The sequence below is a fragment of the Etheostoma spectabile genome, chromosome 7 (assembly GCF_008692095.1).
Source record: "Etheostoma spectabile isolate EspeVRDwgs_2016 chromosome 7, UIUC_Espe_1.0, whole genome shotgun sequence".
In the NCBI taxonomy this organism is placed as follows: domain Eukaryota; kingdom Metazoa; phylum Chordata; class Actinopteri; order Perciformes; family Percidae; genus Etheostoma; species Etheostoma spectabile.
Window position 1 is genome coordinate 1,373,894 of NC_045739.1, and position 12,794 is coordinate 1,386,687.

Here is a 12,794-nt window from a genome sequence, read left to right on the forward strand (position 1 = left end):
AAAAGTACAAAAGTATTATCAACAAAATGTGAAAGTAGTACAGTAAAAGTACTTGTTCTGCAGTAAATTAAGTCTCTGTCTAAGACTGATATCTGATTCTATTTGGTCTTTTCTCTGATGTTTGCTATTTTAAAGTGCCCATATTTTGAAAAACAATCCCTTTTTCTGGGATTTGGGGGGTTATTTTGTGTCTCTGGGGCTTCCACACACACACAAACTTGGAAAAAACTATCCATGGTGTTTTGAGTAAGATCCCGTTTCTGAATGTCCTCTGTCTTCAGTCTCTCGGTTAGTTGTTTAACATCTGCACGGCTTTCTACGTCACTAGCAGAGACGAGGTGGCTAACCGTAGCATGCTAGCTCGTTCTCAATGACAAAACACTGCTCCAACAGCCACTAGTTGACAATAATCTCCAAACAAACTGCTTCCTGTCCCGTTTCTGCAGGTGGTCCACAAGTGGCCCTTGTCTAGAAGAAGTCTTTCAGCTAATCCTGCCTTGGACTGACCAAAGCTGGAGAAAGAGTTATCTAGGGATCTTACCTTGCTACTGAAAATAATAAAAAAAATAATAATAAAAAGAAGTAGAATCAACTACAGCAGTCACATAAATATAGTAAAATTATGAGTGTAAAATTTCCTTCTGAAATAGACTGGAGTGGAAAATTAAAATGTTCTGGTAAGCCCCCCCCCCATCAATGTGAGTGATAAACATGATCAGTGCACGTTTAGTGTGCAATATAAAAAAGACACGTTGCTCTGTTTGATAGATAGCACACCGTTTTATTAGTATATTTAGCTTTGTGACGTACAGCTCGGGAGAAAACAAAAAAACTAAACTAAATGGTCACAATATTTTTTTTTTTTTAAGTCCAGAAACATTTCAGCCTTAGCAGTGACATCACACAAAAGAAAAGCTCAGTATTATCGATCATTGGTTTCTTTGTCATGGACCAGAATGATATGTTCTCATTGTTGGGCTAAACAGAAAAAACAACCCTAGCTTTCTTTTCTTTTCCATTTTTTTTCCTTGATCGTTTAAGTTGCTTCACATATATTATCAACACTTTTCTAAAGAATCAAAATATTTAGCCACAGGTACTGGAAAAAAGGTATCCACTGTTATATATAATTATAAACACAATAAATATAAAAAGAACTTTTGATATAATTTATATGGTATCAAAGAGAGGGAAATGGGCCTTCAGTAGACGTGTTTTTACAAAAGTGATGTCCTTTTTTTCCTGAGGTTGAGTTTTGTCTTCTGCAGTTTAAAGTTTTGCTAAATATACTAATAGACTACGAGACCCGACACCCCGGGTCTGTCATGGCTTATCATTCACTGAGGAATCTCCACCGGATCGCGGGCACACCACTGGGGGGTCACGGTGGCCCCACTGGGATTTTGTGTGCTGTGGAGTTAGCCGAGAGGTCAGCCCCCGCTGAGCCAAACAAACACACAGCTCGACTCCCCCCTCCTCAAAAAAACAACAAACAATCGGTTTGGCCCGGGGGGGACGCAGCGCTTTTCGATTTCAGCCGTGTGGCGTTTCTTCACCAAAGCACCGACATGAACTCCTACACCGCTGGACCACAGCGCACTGATGATCCTCAACGAGGCATAGGTGCACCTTTAGCACACATGCTAACTGACGGCTAACAAGGCATTTGTACAAGCTAAGAGATCTGAGCAGGAGTCCGGTGAAGAAAAGTGACAGACTGAAATCAAACGTGGCAACGTGTCCCCTCGTGCAATAGGCTTATGTGTGAAATGGTTATAATTGAGTTTAGACGCAGTCCCATTTCCCTTCAGTGGGTAAGGAAGGAGTCAGATTAACTGAAAATAGGGATGATGGGGGGAGGGAGGGTAGAGATGAGAGGAAACAAAACAAACCAGAAAGAATCGCATAAATCTGTACATGTAAACATCACACTTCCACTGAGTCAAATCATGAGGAGAATACAGGTTTCACATTGGTATTACTGTAGGTACAAAACCCCGGCGGAGGAAAAGCAAGACAATCAAGAGTCCCGTACAAAGTCAGGTGGAGACAGAAAAAAGAAAAGAATCAAACATTGCAAAAATAAACAAAGAAAGAATCTAAAGCACCACCGAAAAGGAACAGTAGTTCAAAAATAAATTAAAAAAAACTCAGCCATTTTTTTGATTTTGACAGTAGGCTACACCCTGCCATAGTAGAAAAATAAAAAGGTCCATTATTTCTTCTCCTTTCATTTCTTGTTTTTTAGTACTCTTTTGTTTGTGTGTGTGTGTGTGTGTGTGTGTGTGTGTGTGTGTGTGTGTGTGTGTGTGTGTGTGTGTGTGTGTGTGTGTCCAGACTGGCTCAAGAAGTGTGTGATCATTTTTGAGACCTGGCCGGCATCACAGCTCATCTGAGGGTTTCATCTCATTCCTCTCAATGGACTTAGATGACTACCACTACCATGTCTGTTTGGTACACATGAACCTGCAGCCAGCAGGGAGTTAGCTTAGCTTAGCATAAAGACTGGAAGCAGGGGGAAGCCGGTAGCCTGGCTCTGCACCTTGGTTCAGTGAGGTTTAGAGCTTCTGATGAGACAATGTTGTCACCTTTAGACAGAGCCAGGCTACCTGTTGCCCTTTGTTTCCAGTCTTTGTGCTAAGCTAAGATTAGCATCAACCGCCGGTTGGCTGCAGCTTCATATTTAACGAACAGACATAACTTTGGGCATATTTCCTGAAATGGCTTTGCCTTCAAAGATCTTAGGTTGTTTAAAAAAGAAAGAAACTAAATCAAAAGTGAAGGACAAGGTTTTCTTTCCCCAAAATTATCTTCTAGGAAATGTAAAGATTTACATCATGTATTAAGAAATTAAGAAAAACATTGTTAAAGTACCATAATTTACCGTCCAGTCAAACATTTGTTGGGGGAAGGAAACAGCTCACAGTACTTTGAGATGAATCATATTCTCTTTTGAAAAACAGAATGGCTTCTTACAATTGGTTGAAATATGTAAAACATTTGTCTTCATAGACAGCCTTTAAATATCCAAGAGAAGAATCTCTACAGAAAGTTCTGGAGGTCATTTTGAATAAAAATGAATCATCATTCCAATAATCTGCTGGTACGGAAGAGAATTAGGTCCACATGTGAAAACATGTATTTGAGTTCTGAGTGTAAAGTCAGAATTTATTTATTTTTTAAAAGAAGCTTTTAAAGCAAAAGTCATAATTCTGAGTTTATCCTCAGAATTATGACTTTAGACTTTAAAACAAGTCAGAATTCAGACTTTTTTCTCAGAATTGTTAAACTCAAAAATTGTACATTTCTTCACACGTGGCCCTAAACCTCTTCTGTGAACTTGCTCTTGTTTTCCACTGAAGACTAAAAGTTTTACAGATGATATATATCATACACATGAGGTCAGACCTTTCCCTTTTCCAACTCCAGGAACATTTGCTCTGTTCTCAGCTGCGTCCTTTTTTACGTTAATGCCAGACTGTAATCTTTAAAGGGACATTACACTACTGGGACTATAAAGGTCAACATGGGGCTTTCACTTCTTCCATCGTATATATCTAAGATGGGATAAATGTCGGGGGGGATGCCGGTCAGGCCCCGTGTTGGTTGACATCCATGTTTGGAATGTGCAGTGTAGGCATACAGAGTGAAGCTGTGGGAGTATTCTACAAAATATCTTTTTTTTCAAAAAAGACCACTTTACTTGCACTATAAAATATATCTATAAAATAATAATATTGAGAAGATTCAGAACAGTGATAATAATAATTCTAAAAAATAGAAATCAGGCCGTTTGCTGAGCCGGTGGAGACGTCGACAACAACAGGAGGAGTTTTGGAGAACGAGCGCTCTGATTATGGCTAAAAACACTCAGATGATTGGCCCGGTCTGTCCCACTGGATCCAACAAGCAGACAGAAGGAATGGAAAGGAAACAGTGAGCAAATTACACCTTTCTAAAGATTGTCATTTGCCTATTTATTTTTTGTACAGTTTTTTCCGTGTGGTGCTGTTCTGCAGCTTTGAAGTAAACTAACCTGGGCTCAGAAACACTCGTAGAAAACCTTCTCTTCGGAGGTTGGCGGAGAACTTTGACACTAAGGAACACATGAGATAAAAGGCCCAAATGTTCTGACAGAAGTACTCAAACATCAGTGACAGCCTGGCCAAGGATTCAACACAGGGCACTTAGTTTCCTTTTGGGACAATCTCAGCGGTTCAGTAGAGTTTGGTAAAAAGGAAATCATCCCAGATGGCCGGAGTTGTTCTGAGCTGACAGTAGCAAGAATCAAACTGAGGAGTTTAAGGCCCTCTTCACTGTTCACACAAAATCCTTTTTCAAATCTAAAGTAACAAACTACTTTTTGTCCATTAAAACCAACATGAAAAACCCAAGACTAATTTAAGGCTCCAAGCTGCAGTTTAAGAAACACAATTCAATGATAATTAAGTGTCCTGACTGTTAGGTTAGCTTGTTGTTCCCGCTGCATGAAGATCTCCAACTGTGGCTCCATTCCTTTCTTTTTGATTGGAAGTTACATCATTCTGTCCCCTATTATACACTGTAACTTATGGCTGTTTTGAGTCAGGACAACCTGAAATCAACGGAACTGTAAGTCAAAGTGGATTAGTGGACTGGAAGTCCATTGGATCCTGCAGCGACATGAGGGACTAGCATCACATCACAGCTGCTCCAACAGACAGAGTTTACAGCCCCGGCCTGGCTGACTCAAATGGGACACCCCACCAGACCTGTCTACTGGTTGGGAAACTCTGTGGCACATTACTGCCTTAAAATGAGGAGTACATTAAAACGTCTCAACAGGCGTTTGTGTTGAGTGTTTTTGTGTAGCTGTGATGAGCCTCCATCTTTAATATAAATTAGACTAATACCTGATGAGAGGAGAAACATCAGCAATAAAGCTGCAGTGGTGTAGAAAGCAGAGTAGTAGAGTGAGAACAGCCAACAGGAATGCTCTCTTTCTCGGAAAATGACCTGTGATTGGCCAAAGTCTCCCCTCACAGGCTAGATTTTCTAAAGCCTGAAAACAGAGCCAAGAGGCAATACAGAAGAAGACCACTTGCATTACAAAATGTTGAAAGATTATTAACAACATGAAAAGACAGAGTGCCAACCATGGCATGACTCAGGTCCCTCAGACCGAGCAGGGGGCGCATCAACCAAACTTCCTAAAAAGTTCTTTTTGAGACCGACTGAGGACGCCTGGACCGATCTAGTTGTCCCGAAGGTGCCAAATCTCCCCGACACTGAGAACCAGGCAGACTCAACCAAATCATTGGCAGTGTCTGAGAGCACAATGAGGATCGAACAAGAGGCCGGGCTGCCCACTGGGGTGTCATGTTGGGGTTACCGAAGGCAATCGCATCCTATCAAACTAAATCAATATGTTTCAATCTGCCCTTCATTATTTACAGTAATGAAAAAAGACACAAAAATTAGGAGGGGGGGGATGATTGTACCTCAGGTGGGCTCACAATGTTTTTTCTATTTCAAAGGGCGGATGATTCTAACCTTTAACAAACTAAATCAAATGCTAGTGAAAACACATAAATCTTTTTAAATGTGACATTTAACATGTCGGAGTCTAACAACATCATCCCCCCCCGTTGGGTCACTCATTTTTGCATATTTCTCTCGTGTCATTCAGTGATCAGTACACTTTAAACAGAGCCCCCCCCCGTTTTGTGATAAGATTACAAACTCAAATTCTTCATTCCTTCTACATCTAATCTGCCATGAATGAAATCATTTACATTTTCAACATTTCAAGCTAATCTCAACTTGATACGGCGGAGCTGACATTGCACCCAAATGTAAATCAGTGAAAGTTAGTGACGGGCCAGTCGGTCCGATCCAGATTGATGACCATCGCCGTGAGCCGCCAACACAAACCATCCAAACACCCCGAAATGCTATGATTATCATGTGCATTGCAAAAAAAACACACCACACCTCTTGCACTGTTCTTGTCTGACTTCAGCAGTGCAACTCGGGGGGGGGGGGGGGGGGGGGGGTCCTCCTGGGAAACATGCATACACACACATAGCCCCCCCTTCAAATCACAGATGACTGTTGCTTTGCTCAGTGTGCAAAAAAAGGAAATCAAATCAAGGCGACATGACAGTGGAACCCAATAGAAAGCACAGTAGAAAGCAGAGTAGAAGCACAGCGCACGGAGCAACGCCTCGGGGGGGTTAAACTTGGTTTTCTGTACTACAGCTACAGAAGCTAGGAGCTACTCCAACCACCCAATTTGGCTTTTTGGTTGTCGTTTTTTTAACTAGAGTTGCTTCTAGGGCTGTGCAATTAATCAAAATTTGACTCGCGATTACGATTTCAGCTCCTTATGATCACAATAACCCAATAATCAAGAAAAAGGATTATTTTGCACATTATGTTTTGCAAGTAGAATACTTGTTGTCTTGTGTTCTGAATGGGAAAAGTATTTAGGGAAATTTCACAGTTCTAGGTGTTTTCACTTCTTTTTAAGTTCAATAAATGCAACATCTTTCCAAAAGTCAATGAGTAGGCCTAATTCTGTTAAATAATCGTGATTTGAATATTGACCAAAATAATTGTGATTATGATTTATTTCCATAATCGACCAGCCCTGGTTGCTTCATAATTTAACATAGATAATGGTATTAATCTCTCATATTTTGAAGCTGTGGCTGAACTGTGGCCAGGACAACAGGTACACCAGCTATTCAATAAATAGAAGAAAATCCAAAAGAAGTCACAGTAAGAAAGTCACAGAACACAACACGAATCAAGCCCTATGAAGCAAAAAACAAAGCGACCAACCAGCAGGTCTGGGAGAGACGGGACGGTGAGTGGACACAGGTAGGAGCGTCTTCACTTCGTCCTCCTGGGGGTCTTTGTTTTTGCTTTGTCGTGGTCGAAGTGCAGTCGAGGTCTGGGGTTTTCGATCGGGTTTTCCCGGGGCACAGCGGCTAGCTAACGCCCGGCTTTGTTGAGGTTTTAGGTCTATGGCAGAAGGTCCGGTTTTTTGTTTAGCAGCAGCAACATGAACGTTCATCATTATAATCATAATAATAATAGCAATAATAATAACAATAGTAATGGCCATCTCAGAGTTTAACAGACAAACACAGTAAGTCAGAGCGGTCCTCCTCTTCCTCTGAAACCTGGACCGGGAGGGGAAGGGGGGGAGGGGTTAGGTCCAAGTAGAAGAAGGGAAGAGTAGGTCCAATTGAGAGAAGAAGAAGAGGTGGGGCGTTAAACAGAACGACAATCTACTGTACATTTGTAAAAAGTAGAAGCGGGAGGTCAAATTGTCGCCAGTGAACAACATTTAACTCCCCTTTCACTTAAGAACCCCCCCCTCCCCCCTTCACACACACACCCTCCTCCCTCCCATTTAAGGAGAAATTCACCGTTCAACTTGGATTCTTCTCAAGTTTTCTAGATAAAGTGATTATATACAGCAGCACACAGATGAACCCGCACACATGAAAGAAAAAGATTTCAATGTTTACATCATCGGTTCTTGAAATGCTTCATCGTTTCCACACTACACGTCTTTTTGTGAAGTACAGTTTGATCCTCCGCCCCCTAAAATATATAAACCTTGAAGACATCAGTGGTAAAGTAGAAGTAAACTGACTTGAGATGGGAATGTTACCATTCACTTGCAGAGTGTGTGAGAGGAACTGAAAACGGAATTGGCAGGTCTGATCTGAGGTATTTCCTGGTAGTCAACATGGCGTCTTGGATGCATAAGTAGCAAGTTGCTCCCTGGGTAAAAGGGGTGAGGAGGACCGGGGTTTTAGGTGAGGGAAAAGTGCTAAAGGACACAGAGAGCTTATATACAAGCGAGCACAAAAAAGGTCTCTCACAACTCTTTTTCTTTTCCAGTTTCCATCCAAAGTCTCTTTCCGTATATTAGTGCTATCTGTTTAGATAAGTCAAACCGCTTCTTTCTTTCAGTCATTTGGGAAGAGTAAAAAAAAAAAAAAAAAAAACTCAACAAATGCTCACTGGACTCCCCAAAAACAGAACAAATTAAATATTCAATCAAATCAAAAAACACTCATCATTTAAAAAACGGTTCAGTAGTATCAATTCAGGGAGTCATTATTTACTTTTAAATTGTTGATCAATGATCATAAGACGGCGATGGCCGGGGCACCCATCAATCAAAACTCCCCTTGTTTTTTTCTTTTTTTCCTGAAACCACAGCAGCAGAAACATCTCTTTTACTCTTCTCCCAGGCTCCTCTGCTTCTTTCTTCCTTCCCTCCACACTCCGTGGCTCAGAGTGTATTGTTGTTTGTGAGGAGAGGAAGAGAGTCCAAATGCTCCTTTTTTCTTATTTTTTCTCTTTTCAGAATGGATGGATGGAGTTTGTGGGGGGTTGTTTTAGGGATTGTGGGGTTTGGATTCATCTTCCTCACTCTGTCCCTCTGTTATCAAAGAGAAGGCAGGGGATGGCAAAAAAGAGGTCTGGTGTTCAGCGTCAATGAGGAGAGACAGGGGACGCAGCCAGACACAAAACAATGATGGGAAGTGTATGTGTGTGTGTGTGTGTGTGTGTGTGTGTGTGTGTGTGTGTGTGTGTGTGTGTGTGTGTGTGCGTGCGTGTGCGTGTGCGTGTGCGTGTGTTCTCTGATCAGATCAGTTCTGCTGCAAGATGAGGTTCTCCAACTCGTCTGCCGAGCGAAGCAGGAAGGCGGCCGACTCCCGGTAGCCCGCGATCAGCTGACGCACGGCTGTGATCTCTGGTTGGCTGAGCTGGGTCGAGGCCCCGCCCCCTCCGCCAGCCCCACTGCCCCGCCCACCCAGGCTGTTATTGGCCGAGGCAGAGGAGTTACCGATGTTGGCAGAGGAGAGCGATTTCATGCTGAGGTCTGTGGGGCCTGAAGGTGGGGTGGAGAGGGGGGAGACACAGCGAGGGAGGGGGGAGCAAGAAGTGAGACAGAAAGATTGATGAAGAAAAGGAGGGAGGGATAAGGTGGAGGTGGATGAAGTGATGGAAAGAACAGAGGAGCCAGATGTGGAGGAGAGAAAGGATACAGAAATAAAGGGGAAATGATGAGAAGAAGAAAAGTAATAGGGACAGAAGGGGAAGGAGAAAAAGATCAGTCAGTTCAAAATGACACAAGACAGCTGGAATCTTGTCTTTTATCACATAAAACAATGGGTTGTTTTTGCTAACAGTGAGGTAGACACGTACTGGTTTTATAGGCGGATGGAAGAGCATGGGCGTTAATTTCATCAGTTCAACAGTTGGGAGGGGGAAGGGGGGGGGCAATAAACATTAAATTTCTCAAAAGCAATTTTTGAAGGGGACACAAATAATGCAGCCAAAATTGTGCTTGTACAGGATATGTGTAGTTGTGGAAATCCAGTGAGTAGGCCACTTCTAATGAATACAGATTTTGCTGAATCATTAATAAATTAGTTACAACTACTGAATCCCTTACAACGTGGGGGGGGGGGGGGCTCAAAATGTTTCTAAATGGCACTACGCAAGATGGATTGCAGCTTGTGGGGCTACATCATGAAACAACAAGTGAAAGCTACCCCCTTCCGTTTGGGTTCACTTCTGCTCTAAACATCCATCCATTCAACAAAGCCCCAGTCTGCCTATAGCCCCCCAGTGGCTAGAAATGGTGATAGGTGTAAACCGAGCCCTGGGTATCCTGCTCTGCCTTTGAGAGAATGAAAGCTCAGATAGGCCAATCTGGAATCTGGTTACCTCTCCTGTCTCTGCTCTGCCCGCCCAGAGAATTTGGCCCCCCCATGAGAGAGAAACATCACGGTTTTCAAACGAGCAAAGTTACAGTTGGTCAAGGCCATATTTAAGCAAGGCTTACATCAGTATTGTGTGTGTTAGCTGTTTCACACTGTCATACCGTCACACCGACATAGCTGCTGCTATGTCTCCTTACACCGCTTTCTTTCCTTCATTTCCTCCTTATTCATCCTCAAATTACCACTTTGTTTCCTTTCATCTCCCCCTCCTTCCACCTGACTGCCTGCTCCCTCTTTTTAGTCACTTTCCTTTCTAACTATAATGTCCATCACTTCTCTTGTCTCCTCCTCTGTCCCCCACTCCCCGTTCTCTCACCGTTGCTCTGAGCAGCAGCGCCGGTCGTCAGGGAAACGGGGTGTTGCATGGCCGCACCCAGGCCCGGGTATCCACGGTAACCGTAGCTAAGGCCGGCTCCGTTGATGTAGAGCTGGGTGTCCTGGGAGGAGAAGGCTGATGCGGCGAGGGAGTAGGCGGAGTGAGCGAGGGACGCCGGCTCCCTCAGACCCCCTCCACCGCTGGACGGCTTGTCCAGAGAGATCTGCTCATCCTGGAAGAGGAAAGAGGAAATGAGGAGGTTTCATTTTCACACTATACTATACAGCAAGCTGGGTGGACAAAAATATAACTGGTATCAAGAACCCAGGGTTATTATGCCCTAGAAGTTGAACATCATTGAACAATGTCCCTGTACATCCATGTTCACTGTGCTGAGCAAGCAAGGACCAGGAAACGTGAAAACAACAAGTCTACTGATCTCAAATATCTCCACAATACAAATCAACTGCCCTGTCTACCCGGAAGGGATTTTTATTTTAGTGCGACTATACTCTATATTACTCTATATAGGTAGGAAGTGCTGCTACAGTGCCGCTATTGTCATTCCCCGGCTGCAGTGAAGGTGCAGAGGAAGACCCAGAAATGCTGACCCATCAGAGCAGAACAGGATTTTTAAAGAAACAGGCACTAAAACTGAGCGTTTCAGACAGAAAAAAAAGCATATTTAAAAAAAAATAAAGCATGTTTTATTTTTTAAACTTTTATTTACTCTCCGAGTACAATCACAGTCTGATCCGTTGCCACTGAGTAGCTCCACTAGAGCAGTTGGAAGTTAAGTGCCTTGCTCAAGGGCACCTCAATGGTGGAGATGAGGGAGGGACAAGCGCTGCTCTTTCACTTTCCCCACCCAGATTTGATCCTGTCGGTCTGGGGAATGAACCGACGTCCTCCCAGTCATTAGCTCTCTTCTCTAACCTTTCTACAAATTTCTAATAAAGTATGAACCTGAAAATGAGCATAATATTGGACCTTTAAAAATAACGGATTTCTGATTTGTCAAATGTTTTCTTTTACAAAGTAAAAGTCTCATTGAGATTCAAATCTTTTTCCAAAAGAAACCTGCAGTATAAAATTACAATAATTCAAATGTAAGACTCTTTTTAACATATGCTGTCAACAGATTCTACAGTACTTCAGTAATTGTAATGTAATGTAGCTCTTTTGTGTCCTAAAGAAATACTAATGTGTATCTAAAGCTGACCTGGTGGCTCATAATGTCCCATTTTCATATGAGTTATTAGGCTGGGATCATTTATTATTCATAATTACACAGCTATGTTGAATACTTGATTCTGATTGGTCAATTATGGAATTCTAGTGTGTTATTTCTGAATAACAGGAGGAGGACTATTTGTAAATGAATAAAATCATTTTTAAGTGTGTAAAAGTATTGATTTTAGGAAGCAGTTGTGTAATAAGCAGGATAATGTAGAGTGAGCCAGTCATTGTTGCAAATGAAACCCCCTAAGGGAGATTCAAGCTCACCCCAACATCACCCGAGTCTGGGGTTTAATTTGTAATGAGCCGCTCGCTCTACATCACATCTCACTTACTAGTACTAAGTGATCACAATGATTTAAAATCATCTTTTTTAGAATGGCAGTCAAACTGAATCAGTGGTGTGTTTGAGGTGTAAACATATATAACAAACCATTCTTTTATGTTTATGATTATGTTTTGCAGTTACCTTTCTCATGGAGCTTCAAACTAACAATGCTCACTTTGCCAGATTAACTCTGGTTCGTTGCCATCATGCTTAACTCAGTTTAAATAACCATAACTCAGGTCTGCAGGTCACAACACAAACAATTCTATAGTCTCTTATTTCTGAATAACAGCAGGAGCGACAATTGTCTACTAATCTGTCTACCAATCTGAAGGCTGGTTCAATCCCAGGCCCTGTAGTCTACATGTCTGTAGAACGTTTGTCTACCAATCTGAAGGCTGGTTTGATCCCTGGCCTTGCAGTCTACATGTCTGTAGAACAGTCATCTACCAATCTGAAGGCTGGTTCGATCCCTGGCCCTGCAGTCTACATGTCTGTAGAAAAGTCATCTACCAATCTGAAGGCTGGTTCGATCCCGGGCCTGCAGTCTACATGTCTGTAGAAAAGTCATCTACCAATCTGAAGGCTGGTTCGATCCCTGGCCCTGCAGTCTACATGTCTGTAGAACGTTCCTCTACCAATCTGAAGGCTGGTTTGATCCAGGGCCATGCAGTCTGCCTGTAATGCGGGTGGTAATGGCGCAGTGGATATTGGATATGCCTTTGGTGTGGGAGACCCGAGACTCGATCCACACTGATTCCCACAAGACACCTAACCCCTAGTAATGTAATGTGCAAAGTGCTTTGTGTAGTCAAGACTAGTAGCCGATGAACACTATTCGTCACGCTTTTTTCCATTCACATATAAATTAGACCACACCCAAAACCCCACCCACACACTTACGTGATATGCGTCGAGGCGCATCCTCTTTGCAGCGTTGCGTGATTCGCTCTCGCAGGCGGCAGCCAGGATGTTCTCAGCCATGGCTGAGGTGAGGTGAGGCGGAGTAGGACGGGTCTGCAGACAACACAAACATATTATGGAATTTAATTATTGAGTAAATTAGACCCACATCTTAGAGTGGATTTTGCGTTCAGGAGTACACAAACTGGGC

General features: G+C 42.7%; 1 protein-coding gene across 3 annotated transcripts in view; it reads right to left on the bottom strand.

The window, feature by feature from the left end:
- Positions 1 to 6,943: 6,943 nt before the first annotated feature.
- Positions 6,944 to 12,794, bottom strand: part of LOC116692143 (nucleolar protein 4) — a 185,689-nt gene continuing 179,838 nt past the window's right edge. For 2 of the 3 annotated variants that reach the window (XM_032520193.1, XM_032520195.1), the window contains 3 exons: positions 12,584 to 12,697; positions 10,114 to 10,345; positions 6,944 to 8,899 (listed from right to left, as the gene is read on the bottom strand). In XM_032520193.1, the coding sequence (XP_032376084.1) occupies positions 8,658 to 8,899; positions 10,114 to 10,345; positions 12,584 to 12,697 (588 nt within the window). In that variant the 3' untranslated portion in view covers positions 6,944 to 8,657. The remainder of the gene's footprint in view (positions 8,900 to 10,113; positions 10,346 to 12,583; positions 12,698 to 12,794) is intronic. The other variant, XM_032520194.1, reaches the window with a different exon arrangement.